This window comes from Penicilliopsis zonata, assembly GCF_001890105.1.
Source record: "Penicilliopsis zonata CBS 506.65 unplaced genomic scaffold ASPZOscaffold_19, whole genome shotgun sequence".
NCBI lineage: Eukaryota > Fungi > Ascomycota > Eurotiomycetes > Eurotiales > Aspergillaceae > Penicilliopsis > Penicilliopsis zonata.
In genome coordinates this window covers 318,007-339,585 of record NW_019208927.1, presented here as the reverse complement: position 1 = coordinate 339,585, position 21,579 = coordinate 318,007, and the positions used below count along the sequence as shown (strand labels likewise).

Below are 21,579 nucleotides of genomic sequence, written 5' to 3'. Positions count from 1 at the left end.
TCAGTATGCAGTTCATTCAGTGTCTACTTATTCGGTATAATATATGCTGGTGGTGCATGTCGTCTAACGAGCCTTGGTCTTCTCTCCCTTGGTTGTAGGAAGGATTCTGGCCATCATCTCCTCCTTGGTGATCAAGTGATCGATACGTTCCAGGAGGCCGAGAAGGCTCTTCATATCGCTACTCCATTCGTTCAACACGTCATCGGCATCGCGTGGTTTGGCGAAATTGACCAGCCGTGCGGGGCGGTCGATCTTGGCGTAGATGGTCTTCGAGGTGACCAGCTCGGAAATGTACTTTTCGGTCTCCTCCTCGTTCAGGTCCAGCAACTCGGTGAGACGGCCCATCTGGATGCGCGTGTAGTACTTGGCGACCACACGGACGTTGTGTTCGATGACACGCTTGCGAAGATCTTGCCATCTCTTGAAAGCTTGGTCGTCGGCAGACTGCCCCGACTGGGTATCAAAGACGTCAGTGTTGCAAAGGTGAGAGCTGAACTCTTCAACAACGACAGGCCACCGCATCAACTCTTGAATGGTGAACCATTTCAACAACCGAGATTCCACTGGAACAACAGAGAGCCGCGAGTCCTGTTTGATGCGATGCAGGAGATCTGATTGCTCATTGTCATAGGGAGAAAGGACGATATAATAGACGATACGGGCAAGAACCTGGAATTGATTAAAAATCAGAAAACCGCATCCCCACGATCATCCGGGTTGATACTCACCGCTCGCAGTTGTTCTGGATTATTCTCCACAGACTCTGTGTCAAGAACCTCCCGGTAGTGTTTACAGACATCAAGATATTTGTGTTCGTGATTCGAGAGGATGATTTGTTGCTCGTAGTAGCGTAACTTGAGATCTGTGACATCGTCATCGATTTCGACCGGCGGCTCATCAGGGCTACGGGTCTTTTCTTTCTCCTCGGCCTCTTTCTTGAGCTTCTCGATTTCCTCGGGTGACTTCTTGGGCTTGCGGGCAAAGTAGCGCTTGCTGATCTTCCGGCTTAGAATTGCGGCCTGGGTCCAGTCGCCACGCTCGATGCAGAGAGCGACTTGCTCGAGGATAAACTCTGTTTTCTCTCTCCTTGCCATAGAGCCGAAGGTCTCCACTTGAAGTTCGCACAGGGTATCGGCCGCCGCATTCAGATCCCCCTGGCTCTTCTTAATGTTGGACAAAATACGGGTGATACGGGCTCTTTCGACTTCAACGAAAATCTAGAACATTGATGTTAGCAAAGGTTTCAACGAAGGTACTAATGCATAAGGCAGCAACACCGACCTTCCCTTCGGTCACGGTCCGCAGCGTTTCGATGACAGACAGTTTGACTTCCGTGTTGGGTGTCTCATCCAAAAATCCCATAACCACCTGCACCATCTTTGTTGTCGCCTGCTTGAGTTGTCCATGTTTCTTGGAGAGGAGAAGCACTTGGTCGTTTAGTAGGTTCCAGTCGCCGGAGTTCTTGCTGATCGTGACGATGGCAATGAGTACTCTAGATGTAGTAGCGAGATCGGAAGCCTGTGTGAAAGAGAGATTAATCAGTAATCAGATGTTCCCTCCCTATGTTTCCAGGAAGACGAAGAACCCATGGATCCCTTACCTGTCTGGCCTGCTTCTCTAAGAGAAGGAGCTTGTCAATAGCCGCTTGAGCATCGGTCTGCAGGCATTTGGTTAATATCTTTCCGATCCAGCCCGGTATAAACTCCTTACTTTACCAAGCTGCTCCGCCTCCGGGATAATCTTGTCGGCATCCTTGGAAAAGTCCTTCTCGGGCTTCAGAACCTGAACGTCCGACATGCTGACGACTGTTGGCACGTCACGTCACTCAGGGCAAAAACCGAAATGAGAATTGTATTGGAAAGGAAATTCTAAAACCGAGGGCTTTTTGGAAATCCTATAGACAGCAATATGGCCTTGTCACGTCGTAAACAGCTTTTGGTATCAAAATGGTAGTCCTGAAGCTCAGTTCGATGCTGCTTGTCCCAGCTGGCCGGGCAGCGGCGAGCGGTAGCTTATGGTCACGTGATCTAGGTCCGCCCGGCGATAGTGTTCTTCCCTGCTCAAAGGCATCATCCCAACCACACAAGACAAACAGGTACACGACAAGACAACAGAACCAGAAATGCTGCATGCTATTAGAATGCTGCTGATGAAAGAATGATCTTAAAATCTTTACATCAAGATTCTTGCTTCGATTAATATTCTATAAACCACTAATAATGATGCGCAGTGGCTGAATACTAATACCAACACAGTTGGCCTACAAGGGCTCTTCAAAACAAACAAGTACCCTAAGACAAGACAGGCAGAATGATTTCTATTAGTTACACTTTTCCTCTTACTTACAAATCAATTTACCTAGGTACCAGGACGCTCCAGCCAGTCTGGTTCAATCGCCATTCTTCCAAAGTTAAGCAGCGTCCGTCTTCGGCTGCTGGGCTCTCTTAGATAAGCAACCTTATCACGTCAATCACGCAATATTTGATTAACTGCATTGGGATTTGTCGAAGAAAGTAGTATAAAGCTTTCACACTGAAGAAGTGACACTCGTCCTTGTGCGATTTTGGGTGTCTAACAGGATTTTCCTGGGTAAATCAGCCTGGCAGGTTACTGATTTGCTACAGATAGCAAGAGCTTTGTGGCTTCTGTTATCAATCTCCAGTTTGGCCCTTGATACAACCCTGACTCTTTTCCGCGGAGCTCTGGGACCTGGCATTTAAAGCCGGCCGACTCACCACGCCTCGGAGGAACAGTCCTGTCTGAGTCGATAACGGCAGAGCGTGGCATATCAGTGTTGATCTATCTTTCATAGCAGAACGACCAAAACGACACCATCGTGGGTTGTCGCAGTCGTCTGCAACAGGCATCATGAAAGATGCATCAAGCAGTCCGCTGGCGCCTCTACTGGCAGCTGTAAATGCAGAGTCGCAGATCCATCTGATCATCGGATCTAATCCTTTGGCAGCATCACGGTGCGCCAAAAGTTTAGAAGCTGGCGCAAACCCGATAATTATCGCTCCTGATACTGGCGATCTCCATTACGGGCTTACCGAACGCATTGCTGATGGTTCAGCACAATGGATACGTCGAGATTTTCAAGATGACGACTTGAGGCAGTTAGGGCGAGAGGAGGTCGATCATGTTGTGGACATGGTTTTTGTCACTCTGGGGGTATCCCATCCGCTTAGTATGTGATTGAACGTCTTTCGAGGGATTGCCAAAAGTCTACAGACTCTAACTAGGAGTAGGTGTCCACATTTCGAAACTGTGTCGGCGTCTGAGGATTCCGGTGAATGTGTCAGATGCACCTGACCTTTGTACATTCACTTTACTTTCAACCTACTCAGATGGACCGCTCCACATTGGTATCACAACCTCCGGACGGGGCTGCAAGCTGGCTTCTCGCTTACGGAGAGAAATCGCTGCGTCACTGCCGTCTAATCTCGGATCTGCCATCGACCGATTAGGATCAGTGAGAAAGCGTCTCTGGGCTGAGGACCATGCTCCCGGTACGCATGACGCCTCCCTTGAGGGAGACGAAGACGATTCCAGTGGTCAAACCCACACATTCAACACCTTAGTGAAAGAGGATGATGCTGAGGCAGCCAAAACAAGGCGAATACGGTGGCTTTCTCAGATCTGCGAGTACTGGCCTCTTCGCAAGCTAGCTGACATCAGCGACTCCGATATTGACGCGATTCTCAAGGCCTATTCTTACAGCACGACCCATGAAGCGGATGGCAGTAACGGCCTTGAAACATCAACTCGAAAGGGCAGAATTGTTCTGGCCGGGTCAGGTCCGGGCCATCCTGATCTACTCACTCGGGCGACCTATCAAGCCATTCAAAGTGCTGATATCATCTTGGCCGACAAACTTGTCCCCGCAACTGTTCTTGAAGTCATCCCTCGCCGGACTGAAGTGCACATCGCGCGGAAATTCCCTGGAAATGCAGATCAAGCGCAAGAAGAGTTTCTGCAGATGGGATTGCAGGCTCTGCGCAAAGGGCAACACGTCCTGCGACTGAAACAAGGTGACCCTTATCTATACGGACGAGGGGCGGAGGAGTTTGAGTTCTTCCAGAGACAAGGATACGCTCCGATTGTCTTACCTGGTATCACCAGCGCGCTGAGCGCTCCACTGTTCGCTGACATTCCCGTGACCCACCGTGGGGTGTCCGACCAAGTCCTGGTGTGCACGGGGACTGGAAGGAAGGGTGCCGCACCAGAGCCGCCCAGCTATGTACCCACCCAGACGGTTGTTTTCCTCATGGCTCTACACAGGCTCTCGGCACTGGTAGAATCTCTCACGACCCTTTCCCCGGACGAGAAAGAATCGCGCCCGCGAACGATCTGGCCGAAAACGACTCCCTGCGCTATTATCGAGCGCGCCTCGTGCCCCGACCAGAGAGTCATCCGGTCTACGCTCGAGCATGTATGCACAGCTTTTGAAACTGAAGGGTCAAGGCCGCCTGGGTTGCTGGTCGTAGGCGCCAGCTGCCACGTTTTGCGCAACCCCAGTGGCCAAAGATGGGTTGTCGAAGAAGGCTTCCGTGGCTTAGAAGGGCTACGAACCCAGATTGATGTCAATATGATGAATGGAATGGCCGAGGGTGCTTGATTTACGACAGAGGGGGGGGGGATGCATGTGTCAAGGAGAGAGAGCATGAGGAGACCGCATTGCGCACTGGAGTTTAAATGTATTTCCATGCATCATATGAGATACCCAGAAACTAAATGAGTATTGCGTTCAATATTATTATTTACTCCATTTTCCCTGAGGTTGATAAAGCAGTCTGGCTTCTATAACGAAGTTAAAGCGGCAATACATTTCTACTACATCTAGTTAGTTATCAACGAAATAGGCGCTGCTTTAAGAACCGCGGTGTCATCATCTCCACCTGTCAACCCGCCCTTAATAAACTATCTCACCACTTCACTGAACAACTGGACTGGGCAAATCACTCGGTCATCCATCATGAGTTCTAAAAATACAGTATACATGTCCAATGGACGTGTTCTTGACAGGTAAGACAGATACATTCCTCTCTTTTTCTGGGTCTTGAACCATCAGCGATCAACGGAGACAGACTAACAGTTTATCCTCTTCCAGCCCGCCTTTGACCGTCCGTGTAACCCGTTTCTTCGAGGGCATATATATGATTCTGGGGCTTTACTTTGTGACTTTATTTTCGGTATGTCTGTATATCTTGGGATTTACTACCCGTCTTTATCTGCTGGAATGGAATGTTTCGGCTGCTTTGCGATCTTCTCTACTGATATGACGCTATTCTTTGATTTGTACTAATGGTCTCTACCAGTTCGATCCGTATGAAGCAGCTGAGAATTCAAAGTTCAATACCCGCCGATCCAACACAGACTCCGGTACGAGACCTCGACGAGGCGGTGGGTTTGGAGGAGGAGGTGGTGGTGGTGGTGGTGGTGGTGGCCCTGGAAACGACGGGTTGGGTCCAGGTGGTCCTTACAGCAGAATTGGCCGGATAGATCATATTCGTGGTCCGGAGTGTCGAAGCTGTGGATAATTAGTGATGGGCTATCGTTTTGGCATAGCAGCTCTGGGCGGACTGAGAGTTGGTTAATGAAGTAATGCCATTCTGAAGCCTCTCTTGTTGTATTGCTATCAACTGTGTATAAATCTACACTGGTCATTCCGTAGTTGTACAAATTTTGTCAATATTCTATGCAGCTCAGTAAGCTTTTCGATGATGTATGTATGATCATCGATATCACGTGGGTTGTCTCCTAGTATTATTATACTACCTGGTCACTGTAGCTACTATTTAGTATTTGATCCTAGATACCTGTTGCAATTAACTTATCTGTCCAGGTTTCGCTCTCGGTTTTGATCTGTATCAGCTCTTCAACTGTTGTGTGGCTTGCACAAAAAGACTCGGTCAGGTAAGACCAACTCTAATAGTCCCTTATTTATATATCCCGCTTCAAGATGGCCATGTCGTTCCGTGGCTAGGACTTCCATCATGTTTTTGCTTGAGACTTCGAACTGAATATATGTCGACTGATTCAAGAGAAATCCTGGCCATGGCCATCTCGAAAACTAATATATTTACCCCGCATTTCTGACTATTGTACAGAGGTATACGAATTACTTGAGTGCAACCAACTATCTCGCTCAAGGTAGACATTTCCCTCCGAGCCTTATTATTCGGTCCAAACAAGAAATATACGCGTATTTAAGCTGGTTTGCAATTGGATAGCCCTGGAGATATAAACGGTCTTTTTTTTTGTTCACGTCAGTTCTACTGTTCGTGGAATCTTTCTCCACTTGCGTATGTTTTGCAGCGCCACGACCGAAGATGGGTATCCCCTCACTTCAACTAACGCTGTCAGTTATTCCATAGTACAAAAAAGATGTTTCGGCCAAATATGGAGGGCGTCCCCCATTCAGACGCCGATTGGGCAGCCTACATTTCCACCATGATCGATCTTCTCCCGGAAACCTTTACCGTCCACCACACTCCCGCCCCGTCCACCATCCACCGGACGATCGACCATACCCTGCTGTCCCTCGATGCGACAGAAGCCCAGATCGATAGCCTCTGCGCCGAGGCGCGAGAGTACCAGTTCGCCACAGTGTGTGTCCGGCTGAGACACGTCGCTCGCGCGGTGGAAAATCTGAAGAACGAAGCGAGCGTCGGGGTTGCCTGCGTCGTGGGGTTCCATGAGGGGACCGATGCTACGGCAGAGAAAGTGCGCGAAGCACACGAAGCCGTCGAGCATGGCGCTTCCGAGCTCGACATGGTCCTCAACTATCCACTCCTCAAAGAGGGAAGGTACACAGCGGTCTACGACGACGTGCTGGCCGTTCGGAAAACGGCACCCGCCCCCGTCAAGCTGAAGGTCATCCTGGAAACATCGCAGTTGGACCGGAATGAGATCGTGGCGGGCTCGGTCATCGCGTGTATGGCCGGTGCGGACTTCATCAAGACCAGCACTGGGTTTAAGGGCGCCGGCGCCACCGTCGACAACGTGGCTCTCATGCGTGCCGCAGCCGATTCAATGGGGAAGGGATGCAAAGTCAAGGCCAGCGGCGGGGTCCGCACGGCGGAAACCTGCGTCGAGATGCTCAAGGCTGGTGCTGATAGAATCGGTGCCAGCTCCGGTGTGAGGATTGTCAAGGAGCTTGCTGGTTCGGAAACCTTGGACGGGGGTGATGTACAGGGTTCATACTAAGAGAAAATATATAAAATACATAAAATTCAAGCATGATCTCATCACAGTATCAAAGCCCGGCAATATCAAAATGACCGAGAGGTGAAATTGCCGAATAACGCCCAAGATCCTTGTAGGTACACAGAACTTGGCTATTATTATAGTGACTTCAAACACGCAATGCTCTATATACTAGTATAAACAAACCTCAGTCCATACAGGTAACTTTTTCAAACCAGTAGCGCCTTCACCCACAGAAAAAGAAACACCAATTGGAAGGTTCTAACAGATAGACTATGCGGATTGGAGGCCATTCAAGATATCGACGAGATTAAACCGCAAGTAAGGAGAGACACGCATGCAGCTGCCTATGTAGAGTTCTTCTCAATCCTCACCGCTGCTTTGGTCGTCGGTGTCGCTGGTCAAGACTGAGTCTTCAGCATCCGCCGCCTTCATAGCCACGTCTCCATTCTTGCCCTTTTTCTCGGCAGCAAACCACGCTTCTCGTCTTTTCGCCTCGCGCTCTTCTTTGCGCGCCTTGCGTAGGACCCTCTCGCGCTGCGCCATGTCCTGTTTCTGATTGAGTTCGTTGATGTAGTCCTGGAGCCTCGCCAGTTCAGAGCGCAGATTGGAGACCTCCTCAGTCGAGGCATGTCGGGCATTCTCATTGACCGAGACCTTTGTCTTCAGCGTAGAGACCTCCCTCTCCAGGGCTTCGATGCGCAAATCTTTGGCGGCAATGGCTTCGGAATCACCTCGGATCTGCACCGTTTGGTTCCCATTGACGGCCAGTTGGCCGAAGTTTGCTAACTCTGCAAGGCCCTCTTCTATTATCGACTGGGGAAAGAAAGCATGAGTCAAGGCGTGGGAAAAGTCGCTAGATTTTGATGCAGCCTTTGAGCTCGATGACGCTAGTAGCTGCGTGCTAAGCGTATACTCGGCGGGGATGACCCCTGATGTATTTGATGAATCTGACAGGGCGTGGTCATATCGGGGCTTGACGATTGTACGTGACACTCGCTTCAGAGCAGAATCCAGATGAGATAAGCCTGCCAGAGGAAGCATCACCAAGTTGGTCACAGGGTGTGTATAGTCTGTCACTGTAGACGCATATTTTCCTCGAGGAATATTCCACGACAAAACCTTCCCATCTCGGTGTCCCGATAGCAAAGTTGTCCCATCGTATGATACGGCAAGGCTCTCGACTGCGCCGGACTCAGAGGATGGCGGTAACCATCGGCTTTCAGCAGTCACCTGTGCTGGTGTAGATTGAAGTGACAGATCGTGCAGAGGGTGTTGCACCGACTGATTCTTGTAGAAATTGATCGCGTGAGTACTGCCATCTTCATATCCCACGTAGAAAGCGCGATCGACGGGGTCTAGGGTGACAGATGTTGCGCTGTAAGGGAGAAGGAAAGTCCGCAGAACCCGGCCCGTGTGGTAGTCCCAGACAATAGCAATATTGTCTTTTGAGGTAGATACAGCAATGTTGTACCGGCCATTGCTATGCCCAACAGCGAGAGAGGTAATTGCAGCACGGTGATTCGAGAACGACCGCACAGGCGAATTCGACTGTTGTCGATCGTGACTCAAGGGCTTTGCAAACGAGATAATACCAGGCAGCGACCACACATAGATGGTGGCATCCAACGAGCCTGAAATCACAAAATTTGAAGTCGGATCCACCACGAGAGACGTTACGGGCTGTAGATGCGATGCGGTGGTAGATACCTGGCGTCCGGTACACGTCTGACATATGAAACGCACAAATTAACTCTCACCCTTCATCAAACGCAATATGCAGAATTCTGTCAATCGAGAATTCTCTAAACTCACCTCCCACACAATCAACCGCCCGCCCTCAGTGCCCAGGATCAAGATATCCCCGTTTTCCCCGCCGGCAAGTGCAATGCTGCGTATCCGCTCGGGGAATGGAATGACCGCCTCCTGATTTCCCCTCTCCCTGCTGTAGACATGGACAATCGCTTTCTCAGCCTGAGCTGCATACACATGTGATGCGCTCACAGCCAAGCAATTAGTCGATGTCGAACTCTTCTTGAACGCCGAGCGCAAAGCAGGCGCTGGCTGCAGCTCGTGCACACAGATCCCTACATCTCTCAGCGTCGCAGATTGCGGAGTTTTCGACGACGCCAGAGTCGACGCAATGAAACTCTCAGACAGCATCAGGAACAGTTAGAAATTGGTTGTTCCACGGGGGAGGGGAGGGGGGGGTTTGGGCTGACAGCCGAGACAGGCACTTTTTTCTTGGAGATCTGCGATAAAAGCTGTGTTTGCATTGTTTGCACATCTGATAACTGCCGGGGTGGTATTTTTAGTTTGTTACTGTAACGTTCAACTACAGCCAGAACAACATCATTCTCCAGCCACGTCTATGGCCGACAGGATGCGACAACCCTCAAGTTTCGAGGAGTATTATGTGTCTATCTTAGAGGTGATACATGATGAAGAATGCCTACTGTCTTCACAAACTCGGTGTGCTCGGAAATTGAAGTGACCGCTAGACATCATCAGCATTCAAGGGACTGGCAGGCATCACAGCGTGCTGCCTCTAATAGATATTCCAGTCAGCCTTGATCATGCATGCACCTCAAATCTCCGCCTTTCGCGTTTAGAGTTAAATTGGGTCATCTCGGGACCGGCGCGTCGACCGCGAACTGGCGGCCATCTCCAAGTATGGGAGAGTAATTGCAAGCAAGGGATGGCAGGGGCACGAACACTTTTGCCCGTTGGCTGGGAGGCAAACCTAATCTTGTCTGCTGTCTGGGAGATTCCTTGTCAAGGATGTCTCATTCCCTACTTGATGACGGAACTTGGGGCGGTGGGAAGCTGCACATCCACGTTGCTGTGCCTCGACAGGTGGCGCTGGTTGGAATCTTGGCCAATTACTCGAGATGGCGCCTTGACCCTGACTCCGTCCGGCATGCAAGGAAGGCTCAGGTAGCGACCTATTAGTGACTGCCCATGTTCCAGCGACCGGTGTTATTTGTGAAGGGATGGAGATTTACGCCCGCGGCCGGGGTGGTGTGTGGTGTGTGTGTGAGTGTGTCTAATGAGTAGCATCCAAGGGATATCTGAACGGTGTGTGTCCTGTATAAGGATTTGGCAACCCCTTCCTTGGAAGTTCGCGTTTCTTTTTGGACGTGTTGCTTGACTAGGGTGTCTTGCTCTTCCACAACTACCTGATCCTCACGTCTGTATATTCAACATGGCGTTTATACACAGTGATACCCCAACCTCGCCATATACTCACCCCCCTTCAAACCAATTCTACTTCACCGAGCGCCCACGATACTACGCGGCGAAGCAGATCGCGATGGGACAATTCGACCAGCCACCAGCGGCGGCGCTGTTCCCCCCTAGGACTCATAGCATCCCGAGGAAGCACTCACATGGATCTCTCTTGGCTGATCCTTCTGCCGGTGTTCGTGCTGAGCAGGTCGACTTTTCAACCTGGCGACCCAGGAGACCCTCCGCAGAGCGGCCTGTCTCTATTTCGCCGTTCCGTTCGGTACAACGGATGAAAGAGCCCTTCCCGCTTAGACTGCCGACATCCCCGTCTTTTGATAGCAGCACCAAGCCTGTGGCCCAAAAGGAAACCAAACAGCAGCGCCCTCTGAATGGCTTCAAGACTTTGCGTAACTGGTGCTCGGATCAAAACCTCGCGGCGAGCTTGCAGCCTCTTGGTCTTCTCCCCAGTCCATCCATTTCCGAACCGCGAGCTTCAAAGGCCAAGCCATCGCCAACATTCTTCCCACAGACAAGGAGTGAGATCCGTGACGATGATGGAGATGTTTCCGATAGCTGCTACTCGCCCGACCTTAAGATAGGTGTAGCCTGTGACGCTTCCCCGATTTTCGATGTGGACAAGGAAAACCAACCCCCGGTCGAGGTATCCATCGTGCCTATCCCACATGAGAGGTTCGTGCCAACGCAGTCTGTGGATGAACATAGCGAGTCGATGCCATCAATTCCGACCCCAGAAACCCAGTCAACGTCTTCCCTTTCTCTGGAGATTGATGACGACAAGAAGCAAGATGATCATAACAAAGATACATCTGACGGGAGTAGGGAAAGGGCCGAAACAATGTCCAGTGAGGCGAGTAGTTGGGTGCCCAGTAACCTAACATACTGTCAAAACTGGCTTCAAGGGGTGCTAGATGAGAAGCCGAAAGAAGCAAATCGGCGAAAGTTTCAGATCGTTCAACACAGCCCCCCTCGTCCAAGTTTCAAGGTGGAAAGGAAACGCAAAGATGAACCGGTGGTATGCTTTTCAGATATCCCCTAAACATTTTGAAAAAAGCGCGGTAGAACTGACATGAATACAGCGATTGGCTTTTGCCACGAAGCCACGTCTTGTTGATATATCTCGACAATCGTCCCATTCGATGGGCTTCATACCTCCGATTCCACAGCACCCGATAATACCTTCAACACCTGATCAACAACTTCATGAGGTATCGGCATTCAGCCCCGACACACCGCTTGAGATGCCAGACAGCGGCTATGCTGCATATTCCTATTTAGCTGAGGAATACCCAGATGCAAATGGACACGGGCACGATCAGTATTCAGATTCAGCGTCTGCGACTTCTGAAAGCGTTGCATCAACGGTGGTGGGTGACGAAACAGACTCGGAAAAGCTGGGCTCTTTTTCGCCTCCCAAGACCGTCTCGAATAAGAATACGACTCGTCAGCCAGCCGTCCACGACTCCCCAAGTGGGCTCTCCAACATGTCCGATAAGGAGTGGTGGGATCATGAGTGGACCCTCGACCAGCTTGATCAGTCCGTAAAGGACTTTCCGCGTGCAATGCTTAGACTCACTTCTCCGGTCATCATGTTTCTTCGAAAAAGCGATGAGGATGCCATCTTACGACCGTTCCGCAAGATATTTCCCGACGTGCCAGAAAACCTGCTGGATTGTCTATGTGCGGTTCTCATCGCTCGCAACTATATCGTCCCGCTCGCCAATTCATATCGCAAACACAACGGGCCGTCGCATGGCAATACTCAGCCTCACCCCGATCCAGCCTCCAAAAAAGGTCGAACCCCATTAGGAGTCCATTGCCCTACGCCATCAGCCTCACAGTTCAGAGATCGTGTCCTGGGAGCACGCAGTGTCGAGCTTCGCAAAGACCTTGATAATCTCATTGATAAGCTACTCCTTGCTACTAGTGGGAGGACAGACGAAACGATCAAAGCCGCCATCACAGTCCTCACTCAAGTTCTCGAAGCCAAATCTTGAGAATCTGCCATTCTTTAATACTTATATTTCCTATCGTCATTCGTTCCTTCCTCAATGCTTCCTTGTCACTCGTTCCGCACCTTTATAGAAATTCTTTTTGATTAGCTTTTCCTTCTTTCAAGACAAGCCGACTACCTTTTTTTCTTGATTGCATCTCATATTGCGATGCGATTCGTTCCTCAGCCAGTCTTTCTCCTGTCCCATTTGCATTTTATTTTCTTTGTCCATTCAACCGCTACACCCCATATATTCATCCATTAGATCTGCACATCATGCCAGCTGAAATATCAATAGCATAGTATTAATAGAATCAAATACCCTCCCCCGAGGACAGCTGTATCTAAATAACACGTATATTTTGTCTCCAATAGCAGCTGGCAGATCTTCGCTGACTCTCCTATTGTTAACTGCCGATCAGGACCGATAACGGGTTTAGGTCGTGAGCTGATAACGGCGCAACGATGATCCGTCCCTTATCCGCCATCTCTTCTTTCCCGCGGAATTCAGTGGTTTCAGTTCCCCCAACACACCTTGACAGAGGCGAAATCAATCACATAATGGCGAGCTCCACGAATAGCTTAAGGCGCTTATATGCGTCATCGAAGAACTTCCCGAACACGGTTTTACCATCAATCGGCCGTCGTGATTACGCTACGGCATCCCAGGAGTCTGCCACTGCTGCACCTGCGGCTGTTCCCCGACGACGGACGACAACCTTCAAAGATAAATTGAACGCGGGCCCTTCCTTTGCAGATTTTGTCTCTCGCGGCAATGACGATGAACCCCTTGACCCCTCCGAAGCGTATGCGCTTAAAACCGCCATGGTTGGACCGGCAGGCCGAAAGAAGGAGATGACACGGCTCCCGTCTTGGTTGAAAACTCCGATCCCCGATTCAAAGAACTACCAACGTCTCAAGAAAGACCTGAGAGGCCTTAACTTGCATACAGTCTGTGAGGAAGCGCGTTGTCCGAATATCTCCGATTGTTGGGGGGGCAGTGATAAGTCGGCAGCCACGGCCACGATTATGCTCATGGGTGACACCTGTACTCGTGGATGTCGTTTTTGCAGCGTCAAGACTTCGCGGAAACCGGCTCCGCTTGATCCACATGAGCCCGAAAACACGGCAGAGGCGATTGCACGCTGGGGCCTCGGGTACGTTGTTTTGACGAGCGTCGACCGGGACGATCTTGCAGATGGTGGCGCCCATCATTTTGCGGAAACAGTGATAAAGATTAAACAGAAGGCGCCCAATATCCTTGTCGAATGCTTGACGGGTGACTACTGGGGTGACCTGGAGATGGTGAAGTTGGTGGCTCGCTCCGGCCTAGACGTCTATGCGCACAATGTTGAGACCGTCGAGGCTTTGACACCGCATGTTCGGGACCGCCGCGCCACTTTCCAGCAATCGATTCGAGTCCTAGACGCCGCAAAACGTGCGAGCCCCTCGCTCATCACCAAGACCTCGCTTATGCTTGGTTTCGGGGAAACTGATGAGCAGCTCTGGGATGCCCTTCGCCAGCTCCGCGCGGTTAATGTCGATGTCGTCACCTTCGGCCAGTATATGCGTCCTACGAAGCGTCACATGGCAGTTCATGAATACGTTACTCCCGACCGATTTGAGCAGTGGCGTCAGCGAGCACTGGACATGGGCTTCCTCTACTGTGCTTCCGGTCCTCTGGTACGAAGCAGTTACAAGGCAGGAGAAGCATTCATCGAGAACGTGTTGAAGAAGAGACGTGCCGCCGGGACAGCCGAGCAGAGGATCGACAGCGCTATCGTAGCCGAAGCTAGAGGCTGAATCCCTTATCGACTCTAATTTTTCAACCTTCTAATAACATACAGGTTCAACACACTAGCTGCTGGTAGTCGGTCTTGCTGAGTGATCTGCTGTTTGGGAGCACACCATGGCATAATCACGACCGCTATCTGCACACTGTACATTATAGGCGCAGTCTTTACTGGAATTTTGAGCAGCATATACAATTGAATATGGTTGTCATGCTATAGTGAAATCAGATGACAAATTAACGGCATTTTCAAGTATCATATCCAAGGGTTTTCTTTCAAATGTATTGAGTATTATCATGAGTTTAAAATAGCGGTCCTTCGCACCAGGGACTCTCGATTAAATCGGATGTCCATGTTTTCTTGAACTCGCAGGGTTTTTACAGATGACGATTAGAAAGCCATTAATTAACACAGTAATCTACTAGCGTGTAGAGAATATTCAATGGGCAAGATATACCAAAAATAAGGCAGAGAACCTGCTCCTAGCTGTGCGGAATCGTCTGTCTTTCAACCGGTGCGCAACCAGCTGATTCCTTGGTTGGAGAAGGTTTGAAGATTTGCAAAGAGCCCGGATTACACAGTCGTCAGATCGTTGATGTCCGATTCGTCCAAGCCAAGAAGGTAGAGAATATCAACGAGACTCTCCCCGTTGAGACGTGTTGGTGCTTCAAGCTGCACTTTGCTCTTGGCACGCCAGGCAACACCAAGGCCTGCGGCATGGAGCATCAAGAGGTCATTGGCGCCATCGCCTACAGAAATGGTTTGCGAGATGGGGATGGAATGCTTTTCCGCTAGCGAGTGGAGTAGAGACCGTTTCTGTGCAGCATCAACGATAGGGAAGGAGGACACAAGTTTGCCCGTCAGGGTTTGCGACGCTTCGTCAACCTCGAGCTGTGAGTCGTCTAGTTAGCCTAAGAGAACCCCCCATGGAAAATCAGAAATAGATTGTAGGTCATGTTGCCATACATGGTTAGCAAAGGCGTAATCGAGGCCAAGTTCCCCAGCTAACCACTCTGCAAGTGGCTGAAAGCCTCCACTCAGAACCGCAAGTTTGAAGCCAAGGGCTTTGAGCGCCTTGCACAGTTCACGAGCGCCAGGGGAGATGGTAATTATCGACTTGAGTTTTTCAAAAACATCTGCAGGGACTCCCTTGAGGAGACCAACCCGCTCCTTCAGCGATGCTGAGAAGTCAAGCTCGCCGTTCATAGCGCGAGCGGTGATTTCCTTGCAACAAGAAGATCAGTGTCGTTGTTCTATTTGGATCTTCCCACAGAACTATTGAAAACTCACAGATACTTTCTCTTCCACACCAATGAACTTGGCGATCTCGTCAATCACTTCGTTCTGGATCAAGGTGCTATCCATGTCAAAAACGGCCAGACGCTTGTGCCGACGGAACACATTCTCCTGCTGAAGCACAACTTCGACGTTCCATTCCCGCTCAAATCGCCATATGCTCTCATGCTTCCTCAAGTCTGCAAAGGGCAGGTATTCCGGGTTTGGGGGCGGCGAAAAGGTGACTTCGACTACCCGGGGCTGTTCGTCACGATCAAGGCAACGATGGGATGAGTTCATTCGCTGGTAGGGAGTGTGGAGAGATTCGACGATCTGAAGGAAGTTGGTCAGGCAAAGCTGGGATACGTATGGCCCGTAAAGATGGTCTAGAGGCTCTGGCTCCGGTGCTGGAGGCTCCCGGGGCAGCTTCTCGATGTCAACCGTTGGAGCCGATCCAACGGGGACCGTGGGCGAGGGGAGCCGTTCCCCGGGTTTCACATGTGACGAGACGTCGGGGTGTTGAGGAGGATGCACGGGACTGGCAGATTTGTAGAAGATGGTGGCAACCAGCTTAGGGACGTCTCTCGCGAGGGTGTCGGCGTGGCTGTTGAACATGCTGTGGGTAACGCCGCTGTCGGTAATCTTCCTAGGATCAGGACTGATCGGATTGGCATTGAGCATAAGCGGTCCCCGAAGGACATCACCCGAGCCACGGAGGACATCCCCAATATTTTGTGTGACAGGTGCACAGGGTTTATATTGTTGGTGGTCCTGAATGAAAGAGCCACTGGAGAGAGTCTGTCGCAGAACTGGCCGCTCTGGACGAGTGGGGGTTTGAGTAGACGCCATTGTCTGTTCACTTGTGCTGCCAACGACTATATCTCGAGGATTATCAAAGCAGGAAGATAACCTCCAATGTAGATTGGATCACCCGACAGTATTGCAACTCGCGTCCTGCTGGAATACAGGGCAGACACCCGACCGTCGATGCTTCTGCAAAGTGGCAGAGGATCAACAGCCATAGAATCACTCTCCGAAAAAACGCCACGTGACTGCGGGGGTTCGCGACTCGTGTGCATTCAGCGTTGATGATTGGGTACTTGCCAGTAGCTAGTTTTGTCACGTGGTGATACTATTACACCGCCGGGCAGAACCCGCCAGACGTCAAGGACTTCATCAATATAGTAGGGCTGCAAGCCGGGTGTGTCATGGCCACACAGAGCCAAATACCGAGTGCAGTATGACTCTACAGATGATTTTTCAGATGCATGAGGCATTACGCAACAGCTGACAGTGAAATGGATGTATTGGTAAGCTGCCCAGCTGTTTCTAGAGCATTTCAGCTGACGCACAACAGAATCGCCGAACAATAACGAGAGAAGGTTCGATGGCATATGTCGGGTTCCGATGGACCACCTGAATCCATCCGGTAATAATGTCAGACATCCGACCATTCCGTCCCATTCTCCGCTCTTCCGTGGTGAGAGTTGAGCTCTGGAGGTTGGCTATGTGCCTGATTTATCAGCTGCGCTGCTGGGCGGCTTATGTAACCGGCTACGGGAACCTACCTGATCCGTCTGTGCAGATATTGCGTGATTTCCCTGGTGCATGAGGGAATTCATTTTTTTAGCAGAGTCCCTCAAACAGCAGGCGGTCACCAGGATTTCGTGATTGAATCATGGCAGAAATTATACCGGATTGGGTGAAGAATGGCCTGGCAGTGAAGGGACTCACTGTGATTGCCTTTCTTGACCCTGTTGAAGGCTACCTGGGGGCAGGGCCTGATGATGTCGTGATCCCCCCTGTCTTTCCCTTCTTTTTATGTACTTCTCTGCCCTTGCAAGCCTTCTCCTACCCTCTGGCATCCCTCTCTTCCTCATACAACGCCTGAGACCCGAGCATTTTGCCCCCCTCTGCGTTCAGTCTTACCTAAATCTGATCTTTCTTTGGTCACTTTTCCATCATAATACTCTTGTAATCCCTAGCATCGGTCAGGATGCCTGCAAAGATGCCCGTCAACTACCCCTCCGACTCGGAGACCATCGACAAAGAAGTCCACACCGAGTCTGGCTACGTGAGTGGCAGCTCGAGTGAAGACTATCTCCCAGAGATTGTGTTCACCAAGCCTCACCTTCGCTTCCTCAACCGTCAGCTTCAATTCCTTGAGCCCCAAGGTCAGCCAGGTCTCTTGCCTTTTGATCTTGAATCAATGTAGACTAACTGGAGTGTAGAAGTCTTGAGATGGTGCATCACGTCTCTGCCTCACCTCTTCCAAACTACAGCCTTTGGTCTTACTGGCCTTGTCACCCTCGACATGCTGTCAAAACTGAAGATCCCCCGACCTCAGATGGTCGATCTGATCTTCCTCGATACCCTGCATCACTTCCCTGAGACCCTTGCCCTTGTGGAACGGGTCCGCAAGACCTATCCTTTGGTCAACATCCATACCTACAAGCCAGACGGGGTGGAGACTGAGGCAGAGTTCAGCAGGAAGTACGGTGCTCGTCTGTGGGAGACTGACGACGAGACCTACGACTGGGTTGCCAAGGTTGAGCCCGCCAACCGTGCGTACCGCGAACTCAACGTGCACGCCGTGTTGACTGGACGCCGCCGCAGCCAAGGTGGCAAGCGGGGAGACTTGGACATCATTGAAGTCGACGAAGCTGGCCTGATCAAGATCAATCCCCTGGCCAACTGGAGCTTTGATCAGGTTAAGCAGTATATCCAGGAGAACAATGTTCCCTACAACGAACTTCTTGACCGCGGCTACAAAAGCATCGGTGACTACCACTCCACCCAGCCTGTCAAGGCGTCCGACGATGAGAGATCGGGTCGCTGGAAGGGTCAGCAGAAGACTGAGTGCGGCATCCACAACCCTCGCTCCAGATACCAACAATATCTCATGGAGATGGAGCGTAAGCGCCAGGAAGAGGCTCTTACCAGGGCTCTGCAGACTCAACTCACTGTCGAATGAGACCTCCACTAGGAGCAGTACACCACCCAAGTCTGACTTGCTTGCATCTCAACGGCCCTGGCTTCTTCTTCCTTTCCCCCTTCTTCTTCGGCTTTCCCTTTTCTCTCTTCATTTGACAAGGCGTTTATCATCGGCGGATCCATGACTTAGCGGAACACTTGAGCTAAAGGCTCTTCCTTTTTTTTTTTTTTTTTTCTCTCTTTTACCCCTTCCACCAACATCTTATTGATGACTTCTGATGGTTTTTCTGACGAGCGGTTTCCAAAAAAAGAACGCCTGCGTTTGACTGTACATAGAAACAAATCCTTGCGCTGCCCCGAGACACTTGAGTCCTGGCAATAATGATTACATGAATAAATCAAAATGATAAAGACCTTTTTTGTTATTCGCATAGGAGATTATCTTTTGTAAGGTTTTTAGTTCTACGGAAAAGTGTTCCGTCAAAATCAGAGAGTGATGTAATATGACGCGAATTGAATAATAGCTTGATTGTTACTGAAAACTGTTACAACTCAAGGCATTGACGCAAAAAGAAGACAGACTAAATCTCTTCAATGACCATGGGTTCAGGCCATTCTCTCACTTACGGCGGTTCTCTGGCACTCGGCCAGTGGCAGCTTACCTGCACACCACACTTGGTTTTCTCATGTTAGTAACCACCGCTGTATCATCAACACACAGGTAAAAGATTAGCAATATTTCCCATAATTGATTAGGTTGTAAATTCTTCAATGTATGTGTAGATTGCCTCTGATGGGAGTAACAGGTTCTCCAGCCACCCTCTATTCTACCCCTGCATACTACTAGTACCCATTATTTAAAGCAATGCGAGTGCAACTCCAACGCGAGCATATAACCATTGGCAAGAGCTCAGGATGAAGACACTCGACTTGATTTATACCTGGCTGTTACCTAGGTGGTAGTAGTAGTAGTAGTAGTAGTAGTAGTATTAGTAGTAGTTCCCCTTTTGGAGAACCTCGATAGGAGGTTCTAGGGCTGCGCGAGTCAGCTGATAAGGAAAGCGCGCTATTCCATATTCAGGAACGGATGAATCACGCAAGCAGCCAAGACGATGTCGTGATGGCGCTAGTCTCTTCTTGTCGTCACGTCGTGGCTCTGGGTGGGGCAGATCACGTGCGGGGTTGGCACGCACGTTCGGAACCGGAGAAAATTACGCTTCTGGTCCCCGGTCTTCGCCATCGACAGATCGTTGAGGCAAGGGGAAACAGGGTCTGTTCTAGAACAAGGACCCTGGATTCGACCGATACGGATAGTCAGTTGGTGCTAGTTACTCGGCATAAGTCTCTGGTTTTTGTCTAGTTTCGTTAACTATTGCCTGGTCTAAAACTGACATGTTCAGGAGAAGCCTAGGGATGAGACTCAGGGACAACACTTACGTAGCAGGATACGTCTTCATCCGACAGGAATCCAGACGCTGAATCAGTCGTCTCACACCCCTGAAAATCTCATGTGGACTCGTCAGGGGGGGGGGGGAAGGAAGAGGAGAGGGAACACTTGTAGTACTACATACTTAGTAGTACTCCGGAAACGGTGCCGTGGAGAACTGTGATACCAGCCATTTGACAGTGGTGATAAGAAGGATCAATGACTCCGTAGTAGCTTTGGAGGAATTGAACCAGAGCGACGGGAAACATCCTATATAGTATGCAATATTCTCGTAGTTTCAGGGAGTTCAACGATCGACACACCAAGTTTTCAGATTAATTGATGGCCATTTGGCCATCCATGAACCTGGACGCTGTATCAGTCAGTGTATACGTACTTCGGGGCCCGGTAGGGTCGCCCAAGCTCCACAGTTGACGACTCTTCTCAGAAGCGTTGACGGCATGAGGCCTGTATTTCTTGGGCCCCTCGCCCCTTGGTCTGGCTCTGAGCCTGGTATTTCTAAACCACTCAACTTGCTTTTCTTCCTCTTCCTCCTGTCCTCGTGTCCTTCTTTTTTCTTCTCTTACAATACCCCGCCTAATTCGCTAGTGGAGAGAAACCCAATCCTTCCACTACGCTCTGCTCTGTTCTTTCTTCAGAGAAAAAAGTCATTGCTGTTTCTTCGATACCAACTACTCGCCCAAACACTCTCACAATGGCCAACAAGCCTCATGGTGGTGTCCTGAAGGACCTTATTGCTCGCGATGCCCCGCGCCAGGAGCAGCTCGCCGCTGAGGCGGAGCGCCTCCCCGCTATTATTCTGACTGAGCGCCAACTCTGCGATCTCGAGCTGATTATGAACGGTGGCTTCAGTCCCCTGGAGGGTAAGTTGAAACTTCTCCGGCTTGAATTACGCCAGGAACTAGGAAGAGATCTCTAACGCTGTTTCTTTGCAGGTTTCATGAACGAGAAGGACTACGACAGGTATGCTTTCTGCTGCCCCTTGACGGACGCGCAACGATAGAGACCCGATTTGCTTTTCATATCCCAATAGTCCTTTTCTATACGAAATGTTTTCATAATCAGCGCGCCGCTAACAACAGGGGTCTTGTTTTAGAGTTGTTGAGGAATCTCGCTTGGCCGACGGCAATGTCTTCTCCATGCCCATCACCCTGGATGTCTCCCAGCAGGTGCTCGATGAGACCAAGCTCAAGGCTGGATCCCGTGTCACCCTTCGTGACTTCCGCGACGACCGCAATCTGGCTATTCTGACCGTCGACGATGTCTACCGCCCTAACAAGTGAGTGCTATCTTTCGCTGTGAACCCCCCCCCCAGGAGAAAGGGGAACGACCAACCAGCAGCCATGGATCTATTTCTTGGCAGGGGCTATAATGTCCTGATGTTGGAGGCCACGTTACTCTAAACGGCGATAATCAGAAGTTGATAACGGGGGTTCAGCCTCTAGTGGGTCTAGCTGACGCGGATTTGATTACTAGGGCGAAGGAAGCCGAGCTGGTCTTCGGCGGCGACGAGGAACACCCTGCCATCAAGTACCTCAACACCCAGGTTCACGAGTTCTACATCGGAGGAAAGCTCGAGGCTGTCAACAAGCTCAACCACTACGACTATGTCGCCCTTCGCTGTATGCCTCTCTCCTTCTGACAGACGCAATCGATCGTCGAAGCGTCGCTCCCCTCCCCTC

The 21,579-nt window shown here is 50.5% G+C and overlaps 9 protein-coding genes across 9 annotated transcripts in view; 6 read left to right on the top strand and 3 right to left on the bottom strand.

Annotated features, from left to right (window-relative positions):
* Positions 1–63: 63 nt before the first annotated feature.
* On the bottom strand, positions 64–1,797 carry ASPZODRAFT_19543 (hypothetical protein; the record flags this gene model as incomplete). Its single annotated transcript, XM_022727419.1, has 5 exons — positions 64–669; positions 729–1,217; positions 1,282–1,518; positions 1,601–1,657; positions 1,711–1,797. 5 exons carry the CDS (start codon positions 1,795–1,797, stop codon positions 64–66), a joined length of 1,476 nt encoding a protein of 491 aa, XP_022577960.1.
* A 1,071-nt stretch (positions 1,798–2,868) lies between these two features.
* ASPZODRAFT_74182 (hypothetical protein) lies at positions 2,869–4,618 on the top strand (the record flags this gene model as incomplete). The annotated part of the gene is made up of 2 exons (XM_022729952.1): positions 2,869–3,187; positions 3,249–4,618. 2 exons carry the CDS (start codon positions 2,869–2,871, stop codon positions 4,616–4,618), a joined length of 1,689 nt encoding a protein of 562 aa, XP_022577959.1.
* Positions 4,619–4,928: 310 nt separating this feature from the next.
* On the top strand, positions 4,929–7,209 carry ASPZODRAFT_161671 (hypothetical protein; the record flags this gene model as incomplete). Its single annotated transcript, XM_022726535.1, has 4 exons — positions 4,929–5,025; positions 5,111–5,192; positions 5,319–5,521; positions 6,378–7,209. Exons 1-4 carry the CDS (start codon positions 4,976–4,978, stop codon positions 7,207–7,209), a joined length of 1,167 nt encoding a protein of 388 aa, XP_022577958.1. The 5' UTR covers positions 4,929–4,975.
* Positions 7,210–7,572: 363 nt separating this feature from the next.
* Positions 7,573–9,372, bottom strand: ASPZODRAFT_19539 (hypothetical protein; the record flags this gene model as incomplete). Its single annotated transcript, XM_022727417.1, has 2 exons — positions 7,573–8,937; positions 9,025–9,372. 2 exons carry the CDS (start codon positions 9,370–9,372, stop codon positions 7,573–7,575), a joined length of 1,713 nt encoding a protein of 570 aa, XP_022577957.1.
* A 1,042-nt stretch (positions 9,373–10,414) lies between these two features.
* Positions 10,415–12,452, top strand: ASPZODRAFT_19538 (hypothetical protein; the record flags this gene model as incomplete). The annotated part of the gene is made up of 2 exons (XM_022727416.1): positions 10,415–11,470; positions 11,535–12,452. 2 exons carry the CDS (start codon positions 10,415–10,417, stop codon positions 12,450–12,452), a joined length of 1,974 nt encoding a protein of 657 aa, XP_022577956.1.
* Positions 12,453–13,009: 557 nt separating this feature from the next.
* On the top strand, positions 13,010–14,251 carry ASPZODRAFT_19537 (hypothetical protein; the record flags this gene model as incomplete). Its single annotated transcript, XM_022727415.1, has 1 exon — positions 13,010–14,251. One exon carries the CDS (start codon positions 13,010–13,012, stop codon positions 14,249–14,251), a length of 1,242 nt encoding a protein of 413 aa, XP_022577955.1.
* Positions 14,252–14,502: 251 nt separating this feature from the next.
* On the bottom strand, positions 14,503–16,517 carry ASPZODRAFT_136307 (hypothetical protein). Its single transcript, XM_022724036.1, has 3 exons — positions 15,532–16,517; positions 15,208–15,465; positions 14,503–15,132 (listed from the first exon to the last, which is right to left on the bottom strand). Exons 1-3 carry the CDS (start codon positions 16,363–16,365, stop codon positions 14,815–14,817), a joined length of 1,410 nt encoding a protein of 469 aa, XP_022577954.1. The 5' UTR covers positions 16,366–16,517; the 3' UTR covers positions 14,503–14,814.
* Positions 16,518–17,512: 995 nt separating this feature from the next.
* On the top strand, positions 17,513–18,490 carry ASPZODRAFT_74411 (hypothetical protein; the record flags this gene model as incomplete). Its single annotated transcript, XM_022729964.1, has 2 exons — positions 17,513–17,690; positions 17,748–18,490. 2 exons carry the CDS (start codon positions 17,513–17,515, stop codon positions 18,488–18,490), a joined length of 921 nt encoding a protein of 306 aa, XP_022577953.1.
* Positions 18,491–20,417: 1,927 nt separating this feature from the next.
* ASPZODRAFT_136304 (hypothetical protein) overlaps positions 20,418–21,579 on the top strand; it is a 2,641-nt gene continuing 1,479 nt past the window's right edge. Inside the window, exons 1-4 of the mRNA XM_022724035.1 lie at positions 20,418–20,760; positions 20,833–20,860; positions 20,994–21,176; positions 21,374–21,519. Coding sequence (XP_022577952.1) covers positions 20,592–20,760; positions 20,833–20,860; positions 20,994–21,176; positions 21,374–21,519 — 526 coding nt within the window. The 5' untranslated portion in view covers positions 20,418–20,591. The remainder of the gene's footprint in view (positions 20,761–20,832; positions 20,861–20,993; positions 21,177–21,373; positions 21,520–21,579) is intronic.